The sequence below is a fragment of the Peromyscus californicus genome, unplaced genomic scaffold (genome assembly GCF_007827085.1).
Source record: "Peromyscus californicus insignis strain IS unplaced genomic scaffold, ASM782708v3 Scaffold_6__1_contigs__length_162567912, whole genome shotgun sequence".
Classification (NCBI taxonomy): Eukaryota; Metazoa; Chordata; class Mammalia; order Rodentia; family Cricetidae; genus Peromyscus; species Peromyscus californicus.
The window spans coordinates 49,928,090-49,952,051 of NW_026294584.1; the positions used below are offsets into that span (position 1 = coordinate 49,928,090).

The following is a 23,962-nucleotide window of genomic DNA, read 5'->3' on the forward strand; positions in this document are numbered from 1 at the left end:
GCATCACCAACAGCGATGAAAGAAAAAATAAAATAAAATAAAAAAAGGAAATCAGGCCAGCCACAGGAAATAATCCAGAGAAGCCGGTGATAGCAGTGAAGCCAACAGGACACATGGAAGCAGCAAGTTCCAGGCAAGCCACAGACTGGAGCACAGGGCCAAGGCGGGAGGGTGGGCTGTGGGCACAGGACGCATCGTCAACGGCACCTTTGCTCCAGAACATTCAAGACAGCTGAAGGGCAGAGGTACAGGCTTCCACATCAGAGTGGGAAACCAGCACCACTGACTTCCACTTGAGGAGTTGAGCCAATTTCATCCTTGAACCTGGCCTTTGAGAGCCATCAGAGAGCCATTTTGAAAATAGGGACTCAACTACCTTGAGTTTCATTCAGCTAAACAGAAAAGGCTTTCTGAAAACTCTAGCAATAGTTTGTTAAAATTCCATTTTCATCCCTCGGGTGCCTTAGTTTCACTCATATTCTATGTACAAAAGTGAAACCATAAACATAAAACCGTAAGTATCTCCCCTTCCTTTGTTCATTTGTGGTGGAGAGAGTCCACAAAAGCTATTAGAAAATAGACATTGCAGAATGTAACAAGAGGAACCCCCAAACTCACTCTCACTTCTGCACTGTCACCCTCTTTTCCTCTCTCATTTAAATTTCTCTAAGTGCTAAGCAACAGCTTCCAAGATCCTTCGTCTGCTGGGTACATACATTCTCACAGAAGGTCACCTATAAGTTTCAGTGTTCTATCCACATTGTCTTCAACGACTCTCTGTTAAAACCGATAATATGCCTCAGTAGCCAAGGATGGTGGAACCCAGTTAACGAATCCAAAGGTAGCTAACTAGAACTCTTGCCTGTGTACAAAATGACTTGTCTTTCACAGTTGCTAGTGAAGTTAAGGGTAACAGCTGAAGACCTCCCTTGCACACCAGTTATTTTAAGCTTCTGACCTCTTTCAATGGTGCTTCATAATACAGAACATAGTGAAATGTATCTGGCTATCATATTGCTAGGATATTAGTTAAAAAAAAACTAGATAAAATATCTGACATTTTGTGGAGAAAATATTTACTACACTCCATAATCTTTGTAGATTCATATGTTATAATAAAATGAAGTATATTCCCTTGACAATATGGAGTTAGTGAACACATTTTATTTTGAATATACTAATAAAATTGGCATTATCTTCTAGAAAATATTTTTCCTTTCATAATAAATATGGACTGAATGGCATCATGAAGGCCTACTATTTAGCTGTCTTTCATGGAGGCTCCTTCCAATTATCCATGTAACCATATCTAAATGATCCAATATCTCTCCTACACTTGTAAGAGAACATCTTCAGAACATATTTTATATTACCTCTATATTCATGAGATTTTAGATTGATGTTATTTTATTAATAGTTTCTAAGAAATGTCACAGAAATAGAAGTATAGTGGGGTCCACTTGTGAGTCATTGATTCAATATGTGACCATGTCTCAGAGATGCTGACAGGTACCAGAAATCCTGAAAGGAGAAATCTAGAGCCTCCCCACAGAGCAGAGCAGAGAGAATCCAGCAGGTGATGGAAGCACTATGTTGACAGATGATGTGATGGAACCAGCACCAAGAGGTACAACCAACTGCTAAAATTAGCTAGGGGATGGTTCTTGGTGGAAGCAGTACACAAGGTGGATTTTGCACTGTGAGCCAGACTGGCAGATAAAAGGAGCAAGGGAAGCCACTGTTAGAAGAAAAACCAGGGGCAAAAGAGTGATCAAGAAAGGCAACAGTTTCCCACGACAAAGGAGAACAGGATGAAGATGGCAAAGACCAAAAACATTTGTGAAGATAAGGGACGTGAGCTTTCCACTTTTAGGAAGACCATTCTAATTGATGTAGAGGAACAACTGTCTTTCTGAAGAGGGGCAGCAGAGTGAGCTGGGGAATGAATCTGTAGTGAGAACACATTAGCAGTTTCCTAGAGAACAGAAGAGATGGTGTGTATTAAATATGTGAGTGATGAACTGAGCATGGGTTTCAAGGAACGTGCCAGCTAGCCTGCTAAGTGGAGAAGAGTGGAGGTGAGTGAGATGGCTCCAGGGGCCAGAGATATGATGAATGAGCACATGGGTGAGGAACAGACTCATGTGGATGACAAGGAGGAAACGCACAGGGAGCAGAGTAAAGAGTCTGGTTCTCAGTGTGCAATCTAAGATTGCCACAAAACCTCACTAAGGACAGCACTGTCAACTGCAGTGTTTGAGGAAAAGTCTTCAGTTTTGGAAAAGAGTCAAGGCTGAAATCACAGATCTAAGATTCAACATCCCAAAGAAACAGCGGATGTGTGAGACACACCAGCATTCAAGGAAGAAGAGACAAGTATTCCAGGAACTACATTATTAAAATAGCAAGTCTTCCCAGATAACAAGAGTGAAAGGAACTCAGTTCCTTAGATGAACCAAGCAGCTACCATCCTTTCATTGGGAATAATACACACACACACACACACACACACACACACACACACACACACACACGCATACACACACACTTGCATGCACACACATATGCATACACATGCACACACACACATATACACACATATGCATACACACACACGCACACACACACTTGCATGCACACACATACACACACATGCACACACACACACGCACACATGCATACACACACGCACGCGCGTGCGCGTGCATACATACATACATGCATACACACACACGTGCATACACACACATGTGCATGCATACACACATATGTATACACACGCATGCATACACACACGCATACACACACACACATGCACACACACATACACACACACACATACACTTGCATGTACACACATATGCATACACACACACATGCACGCACACACACACACATGCACACACACATGCACACACACACTTGCATGCACACACATATGCATACACATGCACACACACACATGCCGTTGAGATACAAACTTTATGAGACTGTAAACTAGTTGTCTGCCTCTTCTAGTAAGAAAAAATATGTAAGCAAATTAAGCAAATGAAACGGTTTTTAGTTTATAAAAAAAGAAAGCAAGAAAAAGAGGGAAAAAGGAAGGAAGGAAAAGAAGCAAGGAAGGAAAGAGAAATAAAGTAGGCAGAAAGAAAGGGAGGCAGAGAAGTAAAAGAGTAACGTGTTTTTTTTAAATAGCTCTTCCATTATACAATGGTGAACAAGATAGAGAGAAGTTCAAAGGCCCAGAAAGAAAAAGTCTTCAATTCCAGGTTGACTTTAAACTCAAAACTCTACTTGGAAATACAGAGGAAAAAATTAGATCTAAAAAGAGAAAGAGAGAGGGAACTAAAGAAATGTTTTATAATGAAGTAGAAATTAACTATAAAGATGAAAAAAGATTAAAGAGAGGGAAAGCCAGGTTTAGTGAACAAGTATGAGCAGATAACCAGGTTTATTCCTTTTTCTTTGAAAAAGTATTATTAGTACTGATTTCTTTAAAATATAGTGAAATAATTTTATAGATAGTGATTAAAATATTTCTTATTCACCAAATTTTAATTCTTTTTTGAAAACTGAATAGTGTGCTCTGACTCCCATTGCCCATGGGTCTCCTGTGTGACATGGGCTGTTTTAATGGGAACACTACCCCAGGTAGGAAGTGTCAGTATTTTTTTAGACGAGGCTGTGCAAGAAATACCATATATCACACATGCTATGAGGACAAAACAAAAAATTATGTGTATTTATTTTGCATATAAACAAACCCAAAGGAACTCTAATCAACAGGATTACCTAGAGAAGACAAATTCTTTGTTGACAGAAGCGTAAAAGTTGTTTGAAACTGAACACCTAAAAACAGTTTTATGCCTAAGAAGGTCATGAGATCGTACCCTTCACTTCAGCAATAGCAAACTCACTGAGCTTTAGTCTATCCTTTTTATAGATGATCTACAGGTGACCTAGGCACCTCGGACACTGTACAAATTCAGAGAAAACTTCCCATTCATTAGTTCTTAGGTTTCTGCCGAACTGCTGTGTCATGGTTTGACTAGCATTTCTAGAAGACATAAGGAGAACCACATACAACTGCTGACGTCTCGTCTTTTTTAACAATACAAACTCAACAATTATGTCTTCAACCTAGAAGAAGGAGAAGGCAGCAAGGACAGAAAGCATCAGCAATATGCCAAGAGTTTTGCCAGCTGCAAAATGTAAATAAAGCAAGAACTATCGACTCAGGGGAAATGGAATAAATGGAAGCTGTAGGAAACAACCAGGACAATGTTCCAGGAAGTCCAGACCCCAAGAACAGAGGAAGAGGACTTCTCACGCCAGCCTCCAACTGAGAAGCGGATGCCAAAAGCTGAAGTGCCTGGAGAGCGCTGTCTGGTGCTCTTCCTGAGCATATGCTGCCACAGAGAGAGGTGACAGGAGCTGTGGCACCTGCGTCATCAGCTATTCTGGGAACTTGTGCAGATTCTCACCTTGACTTCATGAACACATGGCAAAGCATGCCCCTGCCTTGCAGGCACCGCCAGGAAGCTAGCCATTCAGTACAATAGGTAACCATGCAACACAGACAGCAAACAGGAGGTGTACCTTTGAGGCCCCTCACTGTGACAGAGAATGACCCAAGACTAAGCCCTGAAATGACCTTAGGCATGATGGCATGATATCTAGAAGATACTCAAAAAGATGACCCAAATCCTCCTCTCTCCAGCTACCTCTCCAATCCCAAGCAGACAATTAAGTCACCAATTTGAGTAAAGTACACTAGAAAAAGAACATATGTTCTATGTTACCTATTCTTTTTTGTCTTACCTTGAATCAGTTTATCAAAACACCTAAAAAAAAGAAAAAGTGTAGAGAGGAAGGGATACCAGGTGTTTAAAGTAGACGTAGTGAGTTGACTTAAGTATGGACAGTAGTTGCTGCCTTGGAAGTCAAAACTGAGTTGAAGCATCAGAGGACATGGGACCCCAAAAGGAAAGGTGGGGAAAGGGACCACTCATTGACAGGCAGAAAGAAATACAACATAAAAAGGGGCTAGTGACAGACCTCTCTAAACCAAACTAAAAATTAAAACCAGCTCATCTGAACACAACAGATACCTAAGAGGTCAATGAAGGAGAGTCATCTATCTCACATACAACAAAATTTACCCCAAAGAAGGACAAATAACCATCAAATAAAAGGTAAAACTGGTTGCACGTGTTCCCATGAGAACAATCTAGGGCCTATGGTGCTTTCTTGATTTTTCTCCCCTTTCCAACACAGTGAGGTCCCCAGACCATGCACATGCTCTGCCATCTGCTTTCCAGTGTCTCCATGTCACCCAGGAAGGCAAGCCAAGACTCACTCATTGAGCAAAGGCATGGAGGTTCTCCGCTTGCTCTTCTGTACCATGTTGGCCTGATTCCTCAAGGAGATCCGAATCATGGCGGGTGCCAACCTACACGGTTCCCCATCTACTTGCATGGGGATGGACTTGTAAGTCAGAAGCATCACTTCCCGACACTGGTGCAGCCTTTCTCCGTGGCCCCCGACTTGCAGGGCAGCCTATCCAAACAAGGCAAAGAGGAGCCAAGAGTCAGTGACTAGGATTTCAGAAAGTCACACCTGAATCCATTGCAGATAACCAAAAGCCTTTGATAACATCAGCAAAACTCACCAGCAAGAACTTGAAGAAACCACAGCTACAAATGAATTAAATATGCAAAGCTTCTGAGCAACTGTACCATAAATTCCCATAGATAACCACTTTCCATTTGACATAGTATAAATCTAAATGTAGCTGTACCAGTAAAAGGATGAATGCGTTTTTATGTATCTTGCATGTTGGGGTTGCATGCTATATGGCACATGTGGAAGTCAGAGAACAATTTGCAGGGGTGGATTTTCTCCTTCTACCACGTAGATCCCAGGAGTCGTAATGCCAAGCTTGGTGGCATGTGCCTTGATCTGCTGAGCCATCTTGACAGCCCTCATGCCAAATTAATTAACACAAATCTTCCCTTAATGCTATCTATCCCCATTAAGTCAATGCTATCAGCATATTAAAAAAAATAAGTAAAAAGGGCAAAATCATCTTTGCCAACTTCTAAATTTCATTTGCTAAAGCTTAGGTGTACAGCTATCCTTAGCAAGATTTAAAACTTGGACGAGATTTTTTTTTTTAACTCAAGCCTCTTCAAACCATTTCAAATCTGTTTCAGTAAATACAGTGATAAAAATAAACAAAAATGAGTTATTCAATTTAAGAGACTCTGAAAGCTTTAAAGTCTAAAAATCTAACCTAGTACACTTATGAAATCAACTCTGTAACTAAGTTTGGAAAATAAATGCCCAAATATAATTAGAATAATGTGAAAGAATACAAAAATCAATGAATATTTTACTATCCTTATTAGAGACAGAATCAAAATGTTTTTTTTTAAACATGTCATTAAAATAATGGTGTTCATCCACCAACAGAGATAATGAATGGAAATGTTCAGAGAAAAATACACTCATCTTTCTGAGGACATGATCTTATGGATGTAACAATATAGCTTATTGAGTGAATGATGGATAATTTAGCCAGAGGTGTTGGGAATAGTTCTCAGTACATATAGAAAACTATAATCAATATAATATTCCATATTAGATACAAAGAAAAAATTAAAAAAAAATGAAATACAAAAATTTCCATTCTGAAAGAGAAAGCAAAGTATTTGTTCCATCTTCCTCGGTTTGGAGTGTTGTTGTTGTGGATGATGATATTGTTATCGTTTCTTTTTATCAAAAGAAGATGCTACCATGCAGCTGATTATTCTGACCTTGAAGCATCAATCTTCCTGCTTCAACCTCTTTAGTACTGGGATTACAGACCTGTACCACCATACTCAGCACTACTGTTTGGATCTCAAATGTCCTCGGAAATGGGATGTGTTGAATGTTTGTTTTCCAGTCCATGGCATTATTGGGAGATGGTAGAATCTTTAAGAAGTAGCGCCTTGTGGGACTAAGTTAGGTCACTGGTGCCATGCCTTTGAAGGGCTATCAGGACCCTAGCCCCTCTTTACTCAGTTTACTCTTTCTATAACGTGCCCCTGCCATGATACGCTGCCATGGCATAAACCCAAATACAATGCCCAAGTGACCACTGATGGAACTGTGAGCCAAAATAAACCTTCCTTTAAAAGCCAATTATCCAGACATTTGGCCACAGTACTTGAGCCCCTCTCTCTTTTTCAAGCATCCTCTCTGGCAGTAGCTAATCTTCCTCTGTGATTCCATTCCCAGGCCACCTCTCGCTCTTTGACTAACACAAACAGTGCAGCAATGGGCCCACTTTTCACGGAATAAATCACTCCCTTTCAGAAAACTGCCTCCTGCTTTACAACCCTCAGGACAAAGCCAATCAACGGGCTTTTCAGAATGCCATGTCTCCAAAGTTCTAATGATTACCTGGGCTCCTTAGCACTAATAGCACCGTCTAATCCCACTCTCTTTGTAGCACCGGAAGTGACACAGACTGTGTGGCTGGTGACTCATGAGCAGGTAATCTACAGACTGTCTTCTTTTCTGTTCTTCTAACATTCCCTAACTAACCTTCGGTGCTTTGATAGCCTTAGTGAAACTAGCCCATATGGGTTCCTCCCTCTCCGACACACTATGCGAGTCAAGAAGGAAGAAGTTCTACCTAGATGACTAGTAGTAGCACCATGACCTGTTAGTTCACAACCTCCCACTCAAGCTTTGGCAACCATTCTCTTTCCACAGAGCTATGTCGTTAAGTTTTCTTGCTTTCCCCCCATTTCATCAAGAATTAAACTGAACACCAGCATGCTGGAAAGTCCCACTATACTAGATGCTGTAGTAGCAAAGTAAGCAAGAATAATTCCCCAATGAGTGTCCATATAATTAAATACTTACAGAGGAACTAATCCCACATCCCTTTCCTCAGATGGGAACTGATTTGGGTTTATTGTTATGATCTCTTTCAGTGCTAGTATTTTATGATTCTAGGTTGTGTCTATAATTCAAGGATACCATGTTCTCAAATACAACCTCCCCCCATCTAGAATTATCCCTCTTTCTTTCTCTCCATCTGCCATGGTATTAATGTCCAGTCACTGTCAAGGTAAAGTGGGACAATTAAGAAAGGCAGGGAGTTGATCTGAAAATTCTCCTTCTAGCTAATGCATACAAGATTTAAAACTCACTAATAATTTTACTTATCTTGTGTTTGCAAATCCCCTTTTAATGACAGGATAAAGACTTAGAAAAATCTAAATACTCTTTCTCATTCGGAGTATTTGCATGCATGTGTCCCTTTTCACCTTTGTTCAATAGACATAGATTCTAAGCAGTACTAACGGGTTGTGACTAAGGTCCTAACAGAACAAAGAGGAAGAAAAATGCCCACTTGACTTCACAGCCTTTAGAGAGACATTAACCTGAGGATATATGGCACAATTTAGAGAAAAATCTCTATGCTTTAGAGTTACTTGAAGAAATAATTGTTACTCTAAAATCTGTAATATCCTGAAAGCTAAAATAGTGACAGAATCAACAATAGATCCTGAGAAATGGGACACACCAGATTTGTATAAATCTGGAAAGAAACACATCCTACGGACATTTTTGAACTCTCAACTGTTAGTATTCACCATTTATATTAGACATGTTTTGTGTCTTGTAAAGGAAGAATTCAAAAAGGTAATGTTAAAACAATATGTACTGGATAACAATAAAACAGAATTTAGATTACATTCAATAAATTATCTACTCAGTAGATAATCAATGGAACTTGATATACAAAGAAGAAACTGTGATCCATACAGAAGGAAATAATGAAATTATCTCACAGGAAAGCTTAGTAGCAAATTGGATCCTGCAGGAAGACATGGGTCACAGAAGATGGAAAGAGATCGATAGATATTACTGATCTCAGCAACACAGACAGGAATGTTCCACATTATCCCACTGTCTGTGAGACAGTAATTAGCAAACTCTTTAACTGAAACCATAGGAAAGAATGATAGTGCAGACAGTACATGAACAAAAGTCAACCTTCAGTTTCATGAGAATCAATGAAACTAAAACAGACTGAATATAAGGAAAACCACTGCAGTGTACAGAGCAACGCCCATGCCACCATCACCAAATGATACCCATGTTCTAATTGATCAAAACTATGAAACCCATACACAGCAAAAGCACATTTTCCAACATGAGTAAACAAAGGATGGGAAGGAAGGACAATTGCCCAGGTTTACTGGAGTGAGTGCCACATACTCACAAAGGCCCTTGTAAGGGAAAAAGTGAGATGAGAGGAGAGAGCCAATGAGAGGTGACATAAGAACCCAGAGCAGCAAAGATGGAGCCATCAGGCAAAGAATGTAGAAGACCATAACTCCACCTTTCACTACTACACCTTCAACTTCCATACAAACACATGTAAAAACCACAGCTACGTGATCTAAAGCCACTGTCTGTGGTACGACCTGTTTACAGACTCATGGAGAGGGGAATCAGGCCTTCATACCCACAAGTGACTCCATCCAGCTTCGATGGACAGTTCCAATCTTTTGGTCAAGTATATGGCCTAGTAAAACCAAAAGTCACAAGCATGTAGAGTTGGAGGATGGGTTTGATAGGGATAGGGACAGAAAGGAGGTACTGTAGGACATGTGAAATTGTCAAGGAACAAAATTACTATAAAGGTGACTAAGCAAGACAGTGTACACTGACATAAAAATAAATGGATGGAAGGAAATAGAATTCAGGGAAAGATCCAGGACAGTTCCTACAGAAGAGGAAACTTCACTCAGCAATAACACTAGAGAAAACAACAAATGTATTTAATGGAGGAATACTACTTTGTATAACGCACAAAAGTTTTCTTGAGTTCAGTTACTTACTTAACATGAAACCTTAAACTATAAATAATCAAGGAGACAATAAAGGAGAATGCTTTCCTAGGATAACTTGGAATCTATAAAGATTTTAAGTGTGTGTGTGTGTGTGTGTGTGTGTGTGTGTGTGTGTGTGTGTGTGTATAGCCCTAACACAAATTAAGCCTAATTTATAAAACTAGAGGTCTCAAAAGTGTTCAAGGCGAATCTTAAAGGAAGTAGGTTATTAAGGTGGGGTGGGAATGTTGAAAGACTAATGAAAATGATATAAATACAGTGTATTTGTGTACAAAATTCTCAAAAAATATAAATAAAATAAATAATGTTGAAAATGCATGTTCCTTAAAAGAGACATGAAGAACACACACACACACACAAAGCAGATAGGACATATTTGCAATAAGTAAGTCTTTCAAAAGACTTGTATCTAGAGTATATCTCTTGCAACTCAATAATAAAGGGTGAACCACTCATAAACATGTACAAAACTATGGATTTTTTGAAAGACAAAGTGTAATAATGAAGATGTGCCTGTCCTTACTCATCTGTGTTGTTTAGGAGGCAATAACTATTTGTTCCAGAGTTCTGCAATGTCACAAGGCATACCTAACTTCCTTCAGGCATTTGTTCTCCATCACCACTTTTATTATCTGTAGAGTTTTAAGCCTGCAACAGCTCTTATCACTCAGCACATTATGAGTGTGTCAGTAAATATCAAAAAAGTGGTTTTGTAATTTTTAGTAAGAGTTTTAAAAACATTTATAGCATTGAATCAATGCCTCCTTCCCTGGGGATTTGTCAAAACAACTTGAACTCAGAGAGTTCACACACAACATTAATTACAGGGTTGTTTATGACACTAAACATCAGAAACATGAAAGTTACATAAAGGAATGATTATTAAATAAATTATGATATGCTTATACAATAAAAACATAGTTTGTCACTTGTAGTGCATTTTTGTGATAATGATTAAATACAAAGAAAGCCACCATGGTATGTAGAACAATGCCTACTGCCATACTGATGTAATTGTGTGTGAACCTCTGTGTGGGTTTCCATTTGCTTTGTTATGACAAATCCCAGGAAAAAAGGTATTGATTCAATGACATTAAAAAAAACTCTTAGAAAAATTATACCACTTTTAAAAATTTATGTTTGTTTTCAAACATAAAAACAAAGTCATTGAGAGGAAACACATTGGAATATGAGTAACTATCTGTAAGTGTTATGATTAGATCTGTTATTTTCACTTCAGTTCTTACACTTATGCATATCATAAAATGAGCAAACACTTAGCATTTCATTTTCTAAATAGTATAAGAGATCACATAATGTAGAAGAATAAAACCTCAGCCTGGGAATCTTTGCTTTCCTCATTCAGAAATGTAAAAGAACTTACACATTTTAATGTCAATTGACAGAGAGACCAATGTGCTTTCTTCAAAGTTGAGGAGCCTAAAATCAGGCAGAATCGCAAATGAGGGTCCCACTTCTTCCATATGAGTCATGCTTTGAACTGTCTTGAAAAGTTTTAAATTACTTAGAAACAAACTCAACATGAAAGGCCCTTCCCAACCATAATAGCAAAAAAAATTGTGGCAGAAACAAATACAAATTATAATGCCTGATTATGGGTTCTGTAAAACCCAAAAAGGCAATCAGGATACCCAGTACCAAATGAGGAATCATCTTAATTAGCAGGAATGCGTCACAACCAACAGAGTGAATTGAAGATTTCTCTTTGAGGTTTGCAATTACAAGATAAACATTCAAAAAGAAATAGGGGTTTTTTTTTTCCTATTCCAGTAATCCAATTTAAAATCTCTTTCCAAAAATCAGCTTGAGTTTCCTGTTCTTCAGATGTACTTAAATTATAAGCAATATACAAAAACATTTATTAGTTTATTGCATGACCTTAAAAATATGTAGCCTTTAATGACTTCAGACATGTCAATTTCTAAGAAAAAAAATTTACTGCATAAAAGCTTGACCTACTAGTTAAGGTTTTAAATTATATTGAATATATTTTAAGTATACACACATACATATATATACATATATATAAAGAGTACACATACTTTCAAGTACTCATACCATTTTGTTTAGATAGCCACCTTAAACACAAACTTATAATTTTACATAATTTACCTTCTTGAAAATATAATCAATAGACTAGCATCTTTCTTTTTTTTTTTTTTTTTTTTTTTTGGTTTTTCGAGACAGGGTTTCTCTGTGTAGCTTTGCGCCTTTCCTGGATCTCGCTCAGTAGACCAGGCTGGCCTCGAACTCACAAAGATCCGCCTGCCTCTGCCGCCCGAGTGCTGGGATTAAAGGCATGCGCCACCACCGCCCGGCCTTAGACTAGCATCAATGAATGGAAAATTCAAGGACTAAACATAAAATTCTTTCATACTAAATGAAAAAATAATACTACAATACTCTACCATTGGATGAGTGGTAGAGTTAGATGCATGTGGACATTCAGAAATACTCTGCCAGGGTTATTTAGAGCGCACATAGTGTTCAAAGGTATGCAGCTCTTAATGGAATACTTAAACAGTTAAGCAGAGTTAACTCCGTTTTTCTAAGGTAGGATTTTTGGCCTCGACGGCAACTACAGTCGCTAGGATTGGAGGTTCTATCACACACTTGACACTGCCCCGTGCAACACTGTCCCGCTCACACTGCGCAAAGAGGGCACAATAGTCGGCCTGACTTAGGATTCCATTTCCTCTTCACCAAATCTCATATATTAATTTTCTCCCCTTCCCATCCCCACTAGCAACAGGATGTGAGAGAAGGCGGTTTGATAGACCCACCAACACCATCTAACCTAGAGAGATTCCCTGACCTCCCGCCATGCATTTTCAGTTATCATTTTTTAAGTATATGCTGCCTTCTTATGGGGATTTCAGAGCTCTGTTCCTTTGCAATGCTGTTTTACAGTTTCTGCCTTGTTTAAAGTATTTATCCTTTGACTAATTGCCCCAAGTCACCTCCTAGGATTCATTGATGTTCTTCTCCCTTTCATAGTGGGTCACTACATCCAAATAACTCTGGGACTCAACAGTCCCTTTCATCTTTGTGGCACCTTCCTCCTTCACACTTCCGGTATAGGCATCTTTTCACGTGGACACTGACGCCAATGTGATGACTGGTCTATTGAGCCTCAGCAGTAGAGATTCTGGATCCACTTCACATCAGCTTCCAGGCACAAGTCTGACCATGCCCAACCCTTTTGCCACAGCACCCCCATCAACAGCCTAAAGGGCTGTTTCTTCCCTGCTTCTCCCCCTGCCACCACTTGTAGCTCTCCATGTACACGTACGTGCTCTCAGGCTGGTTGCCCTGATAGGTCACCACATTCGAGAGAGTGTGCCTCCCCTAGGAATCTTTGCTGAGAGTACACCGAGCAGGCATTGCTGCTTCCAGTACTCCTCTCTAGTTTTCCCAACTCTTCCCTGGAAGTTGTTCTTTTACTCTTGGTCTTCCCTCCATCATGGATGGAGCTGTGAGCACCCCGAAGACAGGGCTTTTCTTTTGCCTCACTCCTTAGCCAGTTTTACCTAGTAGCATGTTAGTTATGTGTGTGGCCCTTGTGAATTCACTAATATTTATAACTGACGCTAGATGGAAACAGAGGCTTTTTAATTATTCCTCTGAATTTATAAAATTACGATCAATTAGAGGTGGCCATTGTTGTCCACTTCTTAATTGCTTCATGGCCTTTTAAGGTTCAACCCCAGAACTTGCACAATATCACATTTGTGTGTGTGTGTGTGTGTGTGTGTGAGAGAGAGAGAGAGAGAGAGAGAGAGAGAGAGAGAGAGAGAGAGAGAGAGAGAGAGAGAGAGAGAATACATGTATGGGTGCATGAATGTACATGGAAGCCAGGCATAGGTTCTACTGGATATCTTCCTCTCTATTTTCTGAAACAGAGGCTTACATTGAACCTAGAGCTCACCCATTTGGTCCAACTGGCTGGCCAGCAAGGCTTACCACTCCTGCTCTTGCTTCCTTTGCCCTAGAATTGCAGGCACACGTCAGCTCACCGAACATTTTACATAGCTGGGGATCTGAACGTCTGAGCCATCTCTCTAGCCTCCCACTCTCCTTGATGCATCAGCAAATTCACAGGCCCAACCAGACTCCAGGAGAAGACCACAGCCCCAGACGCATGATGGGGTAGGTTTCTAAAAGTCCATTTTAAATCTATTCTCTGCCTGAGGATGCCAATGGGCCAACTTGTTATGGTGAAAAGAAATAATGAAAATAGGAATGGGCTGTCCTGCCTAACTGTGTGAGTAAGCGACCAAAGAGAAGGTGGGGAGGAATTTCCCTCTCTTGAAATATTCCAGTTGATAGATACAGCTCAGAACTAGTATGCTGCTATTTTGCAAGGCTCAATTATTACTGGATCCAGTATCCACTAACATTACAAAAAAAAAAAAAAAAAAAAGACTGAGCCATATACTATCTACTTTTTTTCTGGAAGAAAATTATGGCCTACAAAGCAGATTTGGAGTAAATACCTACGATTTGTTGAGTTCATAGACCCAACTCCAGGCTGAATTTTCCTGATCCATAATGTTTAGGTCAGAAATGTTTTGAGTTTCAGAGGTATTGCTTTTTTCTTATTTTTGGATTTTAGAATATTATATAGACTTCAGCAGTTGAGCAGTCCTGTATGAAAATCCGAAATGGTCTGAAATCAAAGGTTTTATTTGAAATGAACTACATTTAGACTCTGAAATGTCTAAATTCAGTCAATGAAAAACATTCAGACTTTGGACATTTGGACTAGGTATACTTATCAATGCCATTTTGTAAGGACATGCATGTGGGAGAGAGGAACCAGAGAGGACAAAAGGACATTTTCAGTGATGCTTCAGGAAATTCAAACTCAAAAATGTCACAAAACACTGACCTGGTTTGATCAATAAATAAATGAGCTATAATAAGAGTTAAGATGGAACTATAGAGACCTGGTAAACTTGTCAACTGGTCATAAGAAGGCAAATACTGCTTGAGACATCAGAAAGGCCGAGCACCAGGCAGATAGTTGGTCCTACCTGGATATACTGATTTTCACATAATATTAGTATGGCTTTCATTTATTAAAGTACATTGTTAAAAAACATTCTGAGATATTTGTGGGTTAGATAACATAATATGAAGTTCATTTCAAATTAAAACTAGGGAGAAGGACTTAAGATTGTGTATGAGTAGCGAATATAAAGGCTGAGTGCTATGATACTTGGGGCTTTGTCCTATTATTTTGCCTGCTTTTTAGTTTATTTTTATTATGTATATGCCTGTGTGTCTATGCAGGGATATGAGCATGTGAGAACAGGTGCCTACAGAGGTAAGAAGCATCAGATCCTCCAGGAGCTAGAGTTTATATGGATGCTGGGAACCGATCTTGAGTCCTCTATAAGAGCAACACATGATCTTAACCTCCAAGGCATATCTCCAATACCTATTTTGTCTACTTTAAACTTAAAAGCCTCATTAAAATATTTATTTAAAGAACATTTGAGAGTCTGGTAGATGGCTAAGTGGATAAACAACTTGCTATGCAGGCCTAAAGGCCAGAGATCAGATCCCAGCACCCATATTATATGCTAGGGCAGGTGCAGTAGCCTATTGGTGGTCCATTGCTCAGGAGACAGGGGACTCTTCAGAATGAGCTGGTTATCTATAGTAGCCAAATCAAGAAACTCATGAGTCAGCAAGAAACTCTGCCTCAGGAAACAATGTGGAGAGCAAGTGAGAAAGACATCCAAAGTCAACCTCTGTACTCCACATAATCATGTACAAATGTAAACCCACACATGTGAACACTCATACACACACAGACACACAAACACACACACACACTGACACACACACACACACACACACACACACACACACACACAGAGTTTAAAAATAAATAAACAAAACATTTGAATAAGTCCTCAGAGACACTGAATAGAATGAAAATCCAGATCAATTCTCCAGAGCATCCTCTGTTCCTCTGTTCTGGCCCTTTCCTTCTGCTTTATCTGTTGCCCCCTAACTGCTCATCTATATTTATGCACCATTAAACCATTTCCCCACTGACGACTATGGTTTCTCACATTTTCACGTGTTTATAAATTCCTCTTTTTCCTGAATACTGAATCCATTCATTCGGTCAGCTGTATTTAGACAGCAGGAGGTACGCAGTGCTTTGACACACACAGGTTAGACCTGGTACACTGCAGGGGTGGAAACCCACCATTTGCCTCTCCCAACCCTCTATTCTCCCTACTCTTCCTTCTGCCCTATCAAGCTGGTACATCTGGATTATATCTGTGGCTCCCCTATCTTCTACTTCTAGAGGACCACTGGGGACAATATAGTGACTGTGACAAAGGGGTTGTCTTTATAATACAGCCCTTTTCCTACCTACTTGGCAAGTTGGTATCAAAAGACTTCCCCTTTCTTGGTACCCTGTGTTATAAATGATGCTTATTTGACATTGCATCTTCACCTGAGGGTAAACCAGGGTAATATGAGTAAAGAGTCCCACCATTAAACTCCCAGTTAACTACTCAGTTTCTATCTGCTGCATCTCTCCTATTCAGATATTAATTATACAATCATAAACAAAACCACCAAAAGAAGAAGAAGAAGAAGAAAAGACTATATTAAGATCCTGATGCAGATAAAGCAGAAGAAAACTAGCCATGGGACACTGTAAAGAAAGTCCACACATGCAACCGCTTAGTGTTGCAAAAGAGGCAAAGGATGCTCAAAGCTCTGCTTTACTTCGGAGTTCTTGAGCCAGGAAGCAAGCAAGGAAGGGGACAGTGCTGGAGAATCAAAGAGAAATACCTGACTCTAGAGGCCAGGTGAGGTGGTTTAAATGTCCCCCAGAGATTCATGTATTCTAGGACTTGGTCCCCAGTTGGTGGAACTGTGTGAGGGGTTTATGGAATCCTTAGAAAACACAGCTTTGCTGGTGGAAGTATGTCACTGGGGGCGGGCCTTGAAAGTTTGTATCTCTGTCCTGCTTCCCATTCCCTCTTTCTGTTTCCTGTGCAAGGATAAAAATGTTATCATCCCAAGGTATTTTATATTATCTGTGGCTATTGTAAAGGGTGATGTTTCTCTGACTTCTTTCTTAGCCCTTTTATCATTTGTGTATAGGAAGGCTACTGATTTTTTGAGTTGATCTTGTATCCTGCTACAAAACAAACATAAAAAAAGCCAAAGAAAAACACAAGAAACAAATACAGATGCAGAGACACACATATTTGCACACAGAGAAATCCCATAAAAACACAAAACCAGAAACCATAATATATAAGAAAAGACCTGTAAGGTAAAAAATAAATAAATAAAAAAAAAATGCTCAAAGTATTATGAAACAAAAACTCTCCAAGTACTATTGATTCGGTTTTGTGTTAGCCATCTACTGCTGGGCATGAGGCCTGCCCTTGAGTGTGGTCTGTACACGCTGTGAGATGTCATTGGAGAAAACCAATTTTTCATTTGTGAGCAGTTACAATATGTTTGTAGCTTACACATAAGGGTTTTCAGTAAAATTTAGAAATTGCTCACCAAAGAGGCCATGGTGAATCCGATGACTTCAATGTAGCCGTCATCGTGACGCTGGGGTTCAAAATCATGGTGATCTCCGGGGTTTCCCCAAGGCATTGTGCCAGCACAATATCTGCAGACAAGGTCAGCATCAGTTAAAGAGTTCTCATTCTTCTCCTGATTAGCTCTAGGAATTAACTGTGAGTTAAAGTACACATACACCAAGGTCTCACACAGTATGCTCATGACTACACAGGGGGTTTATGATTCTGGGTCAGTTTATAAATAAACTTTTAAAAATTATTTCTTGTGAAGCTCGATGTTTATTAAATATAAGGACAGTTTGCTGTTCTTGATGCATACCTTCAATTACGAAAAAATGAACTTATCTCCAAAATATCATAACCTTGCAAAAATAAGCCACAATTTTACAACAAAAGCATCCTGTTGCACCCATCTTTCCCTTCCATCATTATTTGCTAACATTTTGCACTCTAGGGTTCATGTTTTCTACATCGTGAGTTATCTTTAATAATTTAATAATAGTCTTAAATGAAGAAAATTCATGCTAATATGAAAGAGGACATGGACTAAGGTGGTAGCATTTACCACTACATATAAAATTAAGACAAGAAATTCCCACAGGAAAAGAATAAACGAAAATTACTTTAAATAAGTAAATAAAAGATAAGAAATAAAATATGCTAGGCATGGAGGTGTATGCCTGCTGTTACAGCACACAAGAGGCTAAGGGAGAAGGACTGTGAACTGTCTAGGAAGATCCTCTCTCCAAAGAAATGGAGGGAAAGAGGAAGAGGAGATGAGAGAGGTAAGACTAGGAAGGGAAAAAAGTAATAAAATTGTAAAATCAGAGAAGCAGACACATAGGAGGGGAGGGTCAGGAATAAAGAGGAAACTATGACAGGGGGCATTACCAGCTAGTATTTCCTCCAAATCTGTAAGCCTGCTACTAAACCCACGTGGACCCATGCTCCTAAACAGGCTTGGAACTGAGTGCACTGAGCACTGCCAGGAGTGACCTGGAGACCTTGATAGGTTTTCCTAGACATAAATTTCTATAGATCTCTCATTGTCCTTGAATTCAGCAAAGGTCAGCATATCTGCAGATTGCTGTCTGAGTTGGTAGCAAATAATGAAGGGTGATAGGCCTGTGCCTTCCAACATCTTGGCTTGGGAACCTAGAATCGAACTGTACGCCAGTAATATGCTTCTTTTAAAAATAGTCAGTCCTAAGTGTTCCTTTCTCATGGTGCGTAATAGTTCTAAAGAGCATTTAAACCCTGTCTGTAACATGCCTCTCTAATGGATTCTAGCATCTGGCAGAGAAATCCATACTCATCTGGCTGGATGCATTCCTAACAGCTTTGGAGAGACTGAAAGCAGGCTTCTATTCCCATCTGCCTTCCTGGAGGCTGTGGGGTGGGTGTGGGGCAGTTACAAGAACCAAATGACAATGTTTGAGAAAAGGACCTGAGTCTCTCAAGGCTGGGAGAATATCAATAATGAATTCTACATCATGGACAAAACCTCCTACCACAGGGAACAAGTCAAGCAGAAGAAAATCAGCAGACACGGGACCTTTGACAGGACATTAAAATTAGGGATTTCATGGGCTGGATGTTTCACTTATGAAATCTGATGCCCCAAGTCAAACAGAGTTTCCATCAAACAAAGGCAAAGGTATGAAAAGAGCTTACCTGGGTATATTTAAAAATACTATACACTGGAACTTCAGGTCCTGGATCTTTGGGGTGAGATCTGTCCCATCACACTGCAGCAACCAAAGCAGAGAAAGCAGGGCTTCTGAAGTAGTCATGAGTCTGAGAGCCTCATCCAAGAAAACTGGTTGACAACAGCATAGAGCATGGAATTCTTTCCCTTGCCCCCGAGGGAATGCCTGCTACTTGGACTGAAATTTACGCTGAGTCTAACTAGTAGGGCTTCACTTGGGCTTTGATCTGATTTTATATAAAATAAAACTTCCATTTGACCAGAACAATTTTTTGCTGTTCCAATATTCAAAGCAGACACTGTCACCCATTGCCTTGAACTATTATTATTAGACATTTAGACAGACAGTGCTAACATTTAAAGACTACACACACTTCAAAGATGAAGTCTCCAGTGAAGCCAGCAGCATTCCCACTGTAATCAATCGATCCAAACACAGCATGAACGTGGCCATTTGTTTTCTTTCCTGCCTGAGATAACGTTTATTTTGAAACGGGGAAACACGTTGTGAATACATTATCTGAGAGATTTCCAGAAGTCTGTTCTAAATCGGTATCCCCTGTCCCAGATCCTCTTCTGTTTGCTCCAGGGTGAAGCCTGTGTCCCAGATGTAGGAGTTCATAAGCTCCTGCACAGATGTGACTGTGTATATTAACACTGGGTCAGGAAGACAAAACGGTGTCAAGTGATTTGCGCTCACAAGTCTAATCTCTTACCGAACTGGACGGCGCTTCTGAGACTAAACTGTTGGAGTTTGGACATGACCTTGGTCTCAAGGGCCCCTTGATTATTGGCCTCAGTAGCCTTGTCCACAGCTTCCTTGATCACCTGGTATTTTTCCCCAGGAGTTCTGTCCTCCAGCCAGTCTCAAAAAAAAGTCTCCATTCCCCTTTCTCCATCTCCACAGGGGACAAGGTCCAGAAGAGAGGTCTAATCAGAGTCAAGGACACAGTGCCACCATGGAAAGCCATCTTTTCAGCTGGCTTTCTCCCCACTCAACCGCGCATCCCAGAATTCCATTGGTTTATTTTCTTTGGGAAGGGGGACTAAAGCATTCCAAAGCTCACCACAATTTGATAAAGATTCTTGGAGCAGAGTTTCAGTCTAAGTATAATGATTTTGCAAGCAGTCTAGGTTGCTTTGAAGCACCACATTCTTCTCCCACCTGATCTGAATACACTCCAATTTTCGTAAATGGTGTCAAAAACAATTCCTGGGAAATAATATGGCCCTAAATTAAATATTTCCAAAAGTAATTTAGAATGAAATAAAGTTCTAGATAGTGACCAAAGATGTTTTAGAGTACCCCAATAACCTAAAATCTTCCAAATCACTTAAGGGCTTCAAGCAGATCTATAGATGACTATGTCCATGAAGAAAGTAGAGTAATTTTATTTAAATGATCAAAGTTCAAGAGTGTAAACAACAACAACAAAAGCCTTACATTCAAAATATAGGGTGCTATACTCAACTGCTACATACATTACAGAAAAAAATACTATAGTAAATACTACTGTACTTGGACCCAAACTCATTTTTAAATGTTCTAGCCTTTCCTCCTGGGAAATATGTCAGTGAGAGCTCATCAAATTATTTAAAGTTGTATACCATACAACGTGTAATATTTTACTATTTTTACATATTTATGCATGAATATGTACAGTTCTCTAGAACATCAGTAATCAGTGTTTTCCCTAATTCAAACACACAGAAGGAAAGACATCTGCTTGCAAAATATGGTTCTATATCTATTCTCATGTGTTGATAAATCAAACAACGGACAATAAAGAGTGTTATATGTAATGTTTTCTAAGTACTTTGTGCTTTCTTGGTCTAGAATTATAACCACCTGACTTCCATATTCCATCCAAGACACTGACTTCACCTGTGACAAGGATAATATGGTCTGTTTTCTATACATCTGGTACAGTTAGGCTGTGAAGTATCCCTCAAAAAGGCTCAAGTGTTAGAGCCTTGTGCCCAAGCTGGTGGCACCATTGAGGTGTGACTGGGTCATGAGCATGCTGCTGCGTTGCTACATTCACACTGAATGAGATGTTGGGGGTGGGGCCTACTTGGTAGAAGTAGTTCACTCAGGGCTTGCCTTGATGGGTGCATCTTGTCCTGGCCAGTCATTCATCAGTCAGCATCTCTCTATCCTTCTTCTCCCTCCTCTCTTTTCCTTTCCTTCTTCTTCTACCCATCCTCCCTTCTTGGCCACCATGAAGTGAGCAGCTTTGCTCCCCTGACCCCAAATCCCTTCCACATGAGTAGCTCTGTTCCCCCATACCCCAAATCCCTTCCACATGAGCATCTCTGTTCCCCTCACTCTGATCTCTTCCACCATGAAGCTGTGCCTCACCCCAGGGCCACAAACAACACTGCATTGTACAGGAGCTGAAATGCCCTGAAGGGATGCCAAGGTTAGCCAACACCAGCTATACCTAACCCTTGTCTTGGCTGATTTAAGGGGTTTGTCTTCCATGCATATTTTGCTATAGGTGACGGACTTTGTTATCATAAGCAATTGAAATCATACAGTGTTCTGAGTACTCATGGTTACAATGAAAAGACTTAGAAACTCTACAGTAAAAATTAGTAAGAGTTTCAAAGCAGGGCTCATATTAATGCTGATACAGCAGCAACAGCAGTTTTGCAAATGTTTGCCTATCAGATTTCTGCAATTTTCCCCCTTTTCCTCCTCTTTTGAGACAGGTTCTCACCAAGCTGTCCAGGCTGGCTGCTGGCCTTGCATTTACATCCCTTCCAGCTCAGCCTTCCAAATAGTTGGGACAACTGACGGAAGCCACTGTGCCCAGCCTAGCATTCTGAAAACAAACCTTGCATCCTATAAGAATGAGCACTACTACATGAGCACTGTATATACTAGTTTATTAACATTGGAAACATCATCAGTGCCCCACAAAATATCATCCTATTACAATCCATAGTTGTTTTATTTTCAGTGATCATTTCTCTTTTTTTATTTAATACAGAAGGAGCTAGCATGTTATTTAAACGTTTGCTGGACTTGGCAGTGCATGCCTGTAATCTCAATACATGGGAAGTGGAGAAACAGATCAGAAGTTCAAGGCCATTTTAGCTAAATAGCAAGTTGGAGGATAGAATGAGCTACAAGAGGCACTGTCTCAACAAACTACAAAGAACCATCTAGAAGCATATATATCTCATTTTATAAACATAAATGTGGATATCATGAACAGGACTGCCACTTAAATGCTAAAAACTGCTTCTCATGTTAACTGTCTCATTCTCCTCTACCAACTGTCTAAATCTCAATAACCTAGTATCATGTATTCTCTTTATTTTCATATATATATGTGTACCCATACACATGCAGGAACACACACATGTTCTGTTTCATTACCTGCCTGGTGATAGATGGAGTCCCTGCCATATTTCTCCACGGATGTATTTTTTTAAATCATCCAGCCTCATTTTCATCCTTACAACCATGCAAATCAAAACTATATTCATCTCTTCAAAATCTTTGTTATTACAAGAAACAGTTTGTTTTTCTTAACTGATTTATGATATATCAGAATGCACCACCTAGACAAAGATAATTTAATCTCTCTTTTGCCTCCAATGGAGACATAACTTGGGCTAGAGACTTAAAAAGAAATAGCAGGAAACATCCACTCAGTGTGAGGAACCTTGACCAGGCTGGAGAGCAAAGTCGGGATAAAATCATTGTTTGTTCTAAAATGGAGACTCCTCAGAAAGATCTGGAACAATTGCTGGCTAAGTAATTGTTTATACTGGAAGAGCCAGCTCACGGCTTTTCTTCCGGGAAGATTTTCTGAATCCTATTCTAAGTGGGATTACAATTCAAAATGAAAAATGAAGCAGAGATTCCTGGTCGGAATGTGTTTGTATGTGTGTGACTGGGTTGAATATTGTGCCCTCATGTCAAATGTCTGTGATTATCCAGTGTTCTTCTGTATTACAAGTGAATAAGGGCCTATGAATCTGCAGTGATTATGTGTCCTTCTCCAAGATTTCCTCAGGAGTAAAAAAAAAAGTCTTTATTTCATTCTAGCAACTCAGAGAGAGACTGATACATGGTGAGAATACATATACACGGTCGAATGAGCTCCCCTACCCGATTTGTAAACTATTTGCAGCCCAGGGATTAATATGCTGGCATGGGGGGGCATCCATATTCACATGCAAATTAAATGAACGTATACAGTCAATACTCACGACAACTTTGACGTGTTTGGATAGATCTCTAGAACTTCTCTGTAGGAAATCAGAAAAGGCTGCCTACACCACAAGGGAGAGAAGAAGTCTTTGTTACATGGTTTCCACCAAATCCTTGCTTTAATATGATAGACTGTTCCCCGAGATTCCAAACTATGAAAAATATATATAACAAATTCTCCTTTGGTTTAACCCAAGGTAAAATAGGGTAGTGTCTGTGGAAATCTGTGTTTTCAGGCTATAATCTATAATAAAATTTAAGATTATAGGAGGATACAGAAAAAGTGGGTGGTACCCAGAGTCACTGGGAATCCAATGCTAAGATCACCGTTAACCTCCCCCAAGAATGCTTTATACTGCCCCTTGCATTTTAACTCCTACCCAGTGCTATCCATTTAAGCTGCACATTATTGATACATTCAGTGTCTTCTGTTTTCATCTCTACTCATTCCCAGGAATGTCCCTGAAGAGTAAAGAAACCCCACCCCACCCCCACCCTGCTGTCT

General features: G+C 39.7%; 1 protein-coding gene across 18 annotated transcripts in view; it reads right to left on the reverse strand.

The window, feature by feature from the left end:
• The window catches only part of Dgki (diacylglycerol kinase iota), a 450,953-nt gene that overhangs the window by 150,313 nt on the left and 276,678 nt on the right, over positions 1-23,962 (reverse strand). For all 18 annotated transcript variants that reach the window (XM_052721132.1, XM_052721146.1, XM_052721144.1 and 15 more), the window contains 4 exons: positions 23,457-23,519; positions 19,196-19,269; positions 17,499-17,610; positions 5,363-5,562 (listed from right to left, as the gene is read on the reverse strand). In XM_052721132.1, the coding sequence (XP_052577092.1) occupies positions 5,363-5,562; positions 17,499-17,610; positions 19,196-19,269; positions 23,457-23,519 (449 nt within the window). The remainder of the gene's footprint in view (positions 1-5,362; positions 5,563-17,498; positions 17,611-19,195; positions 19,270-23,456; positions 23,520-23,962) is intronic.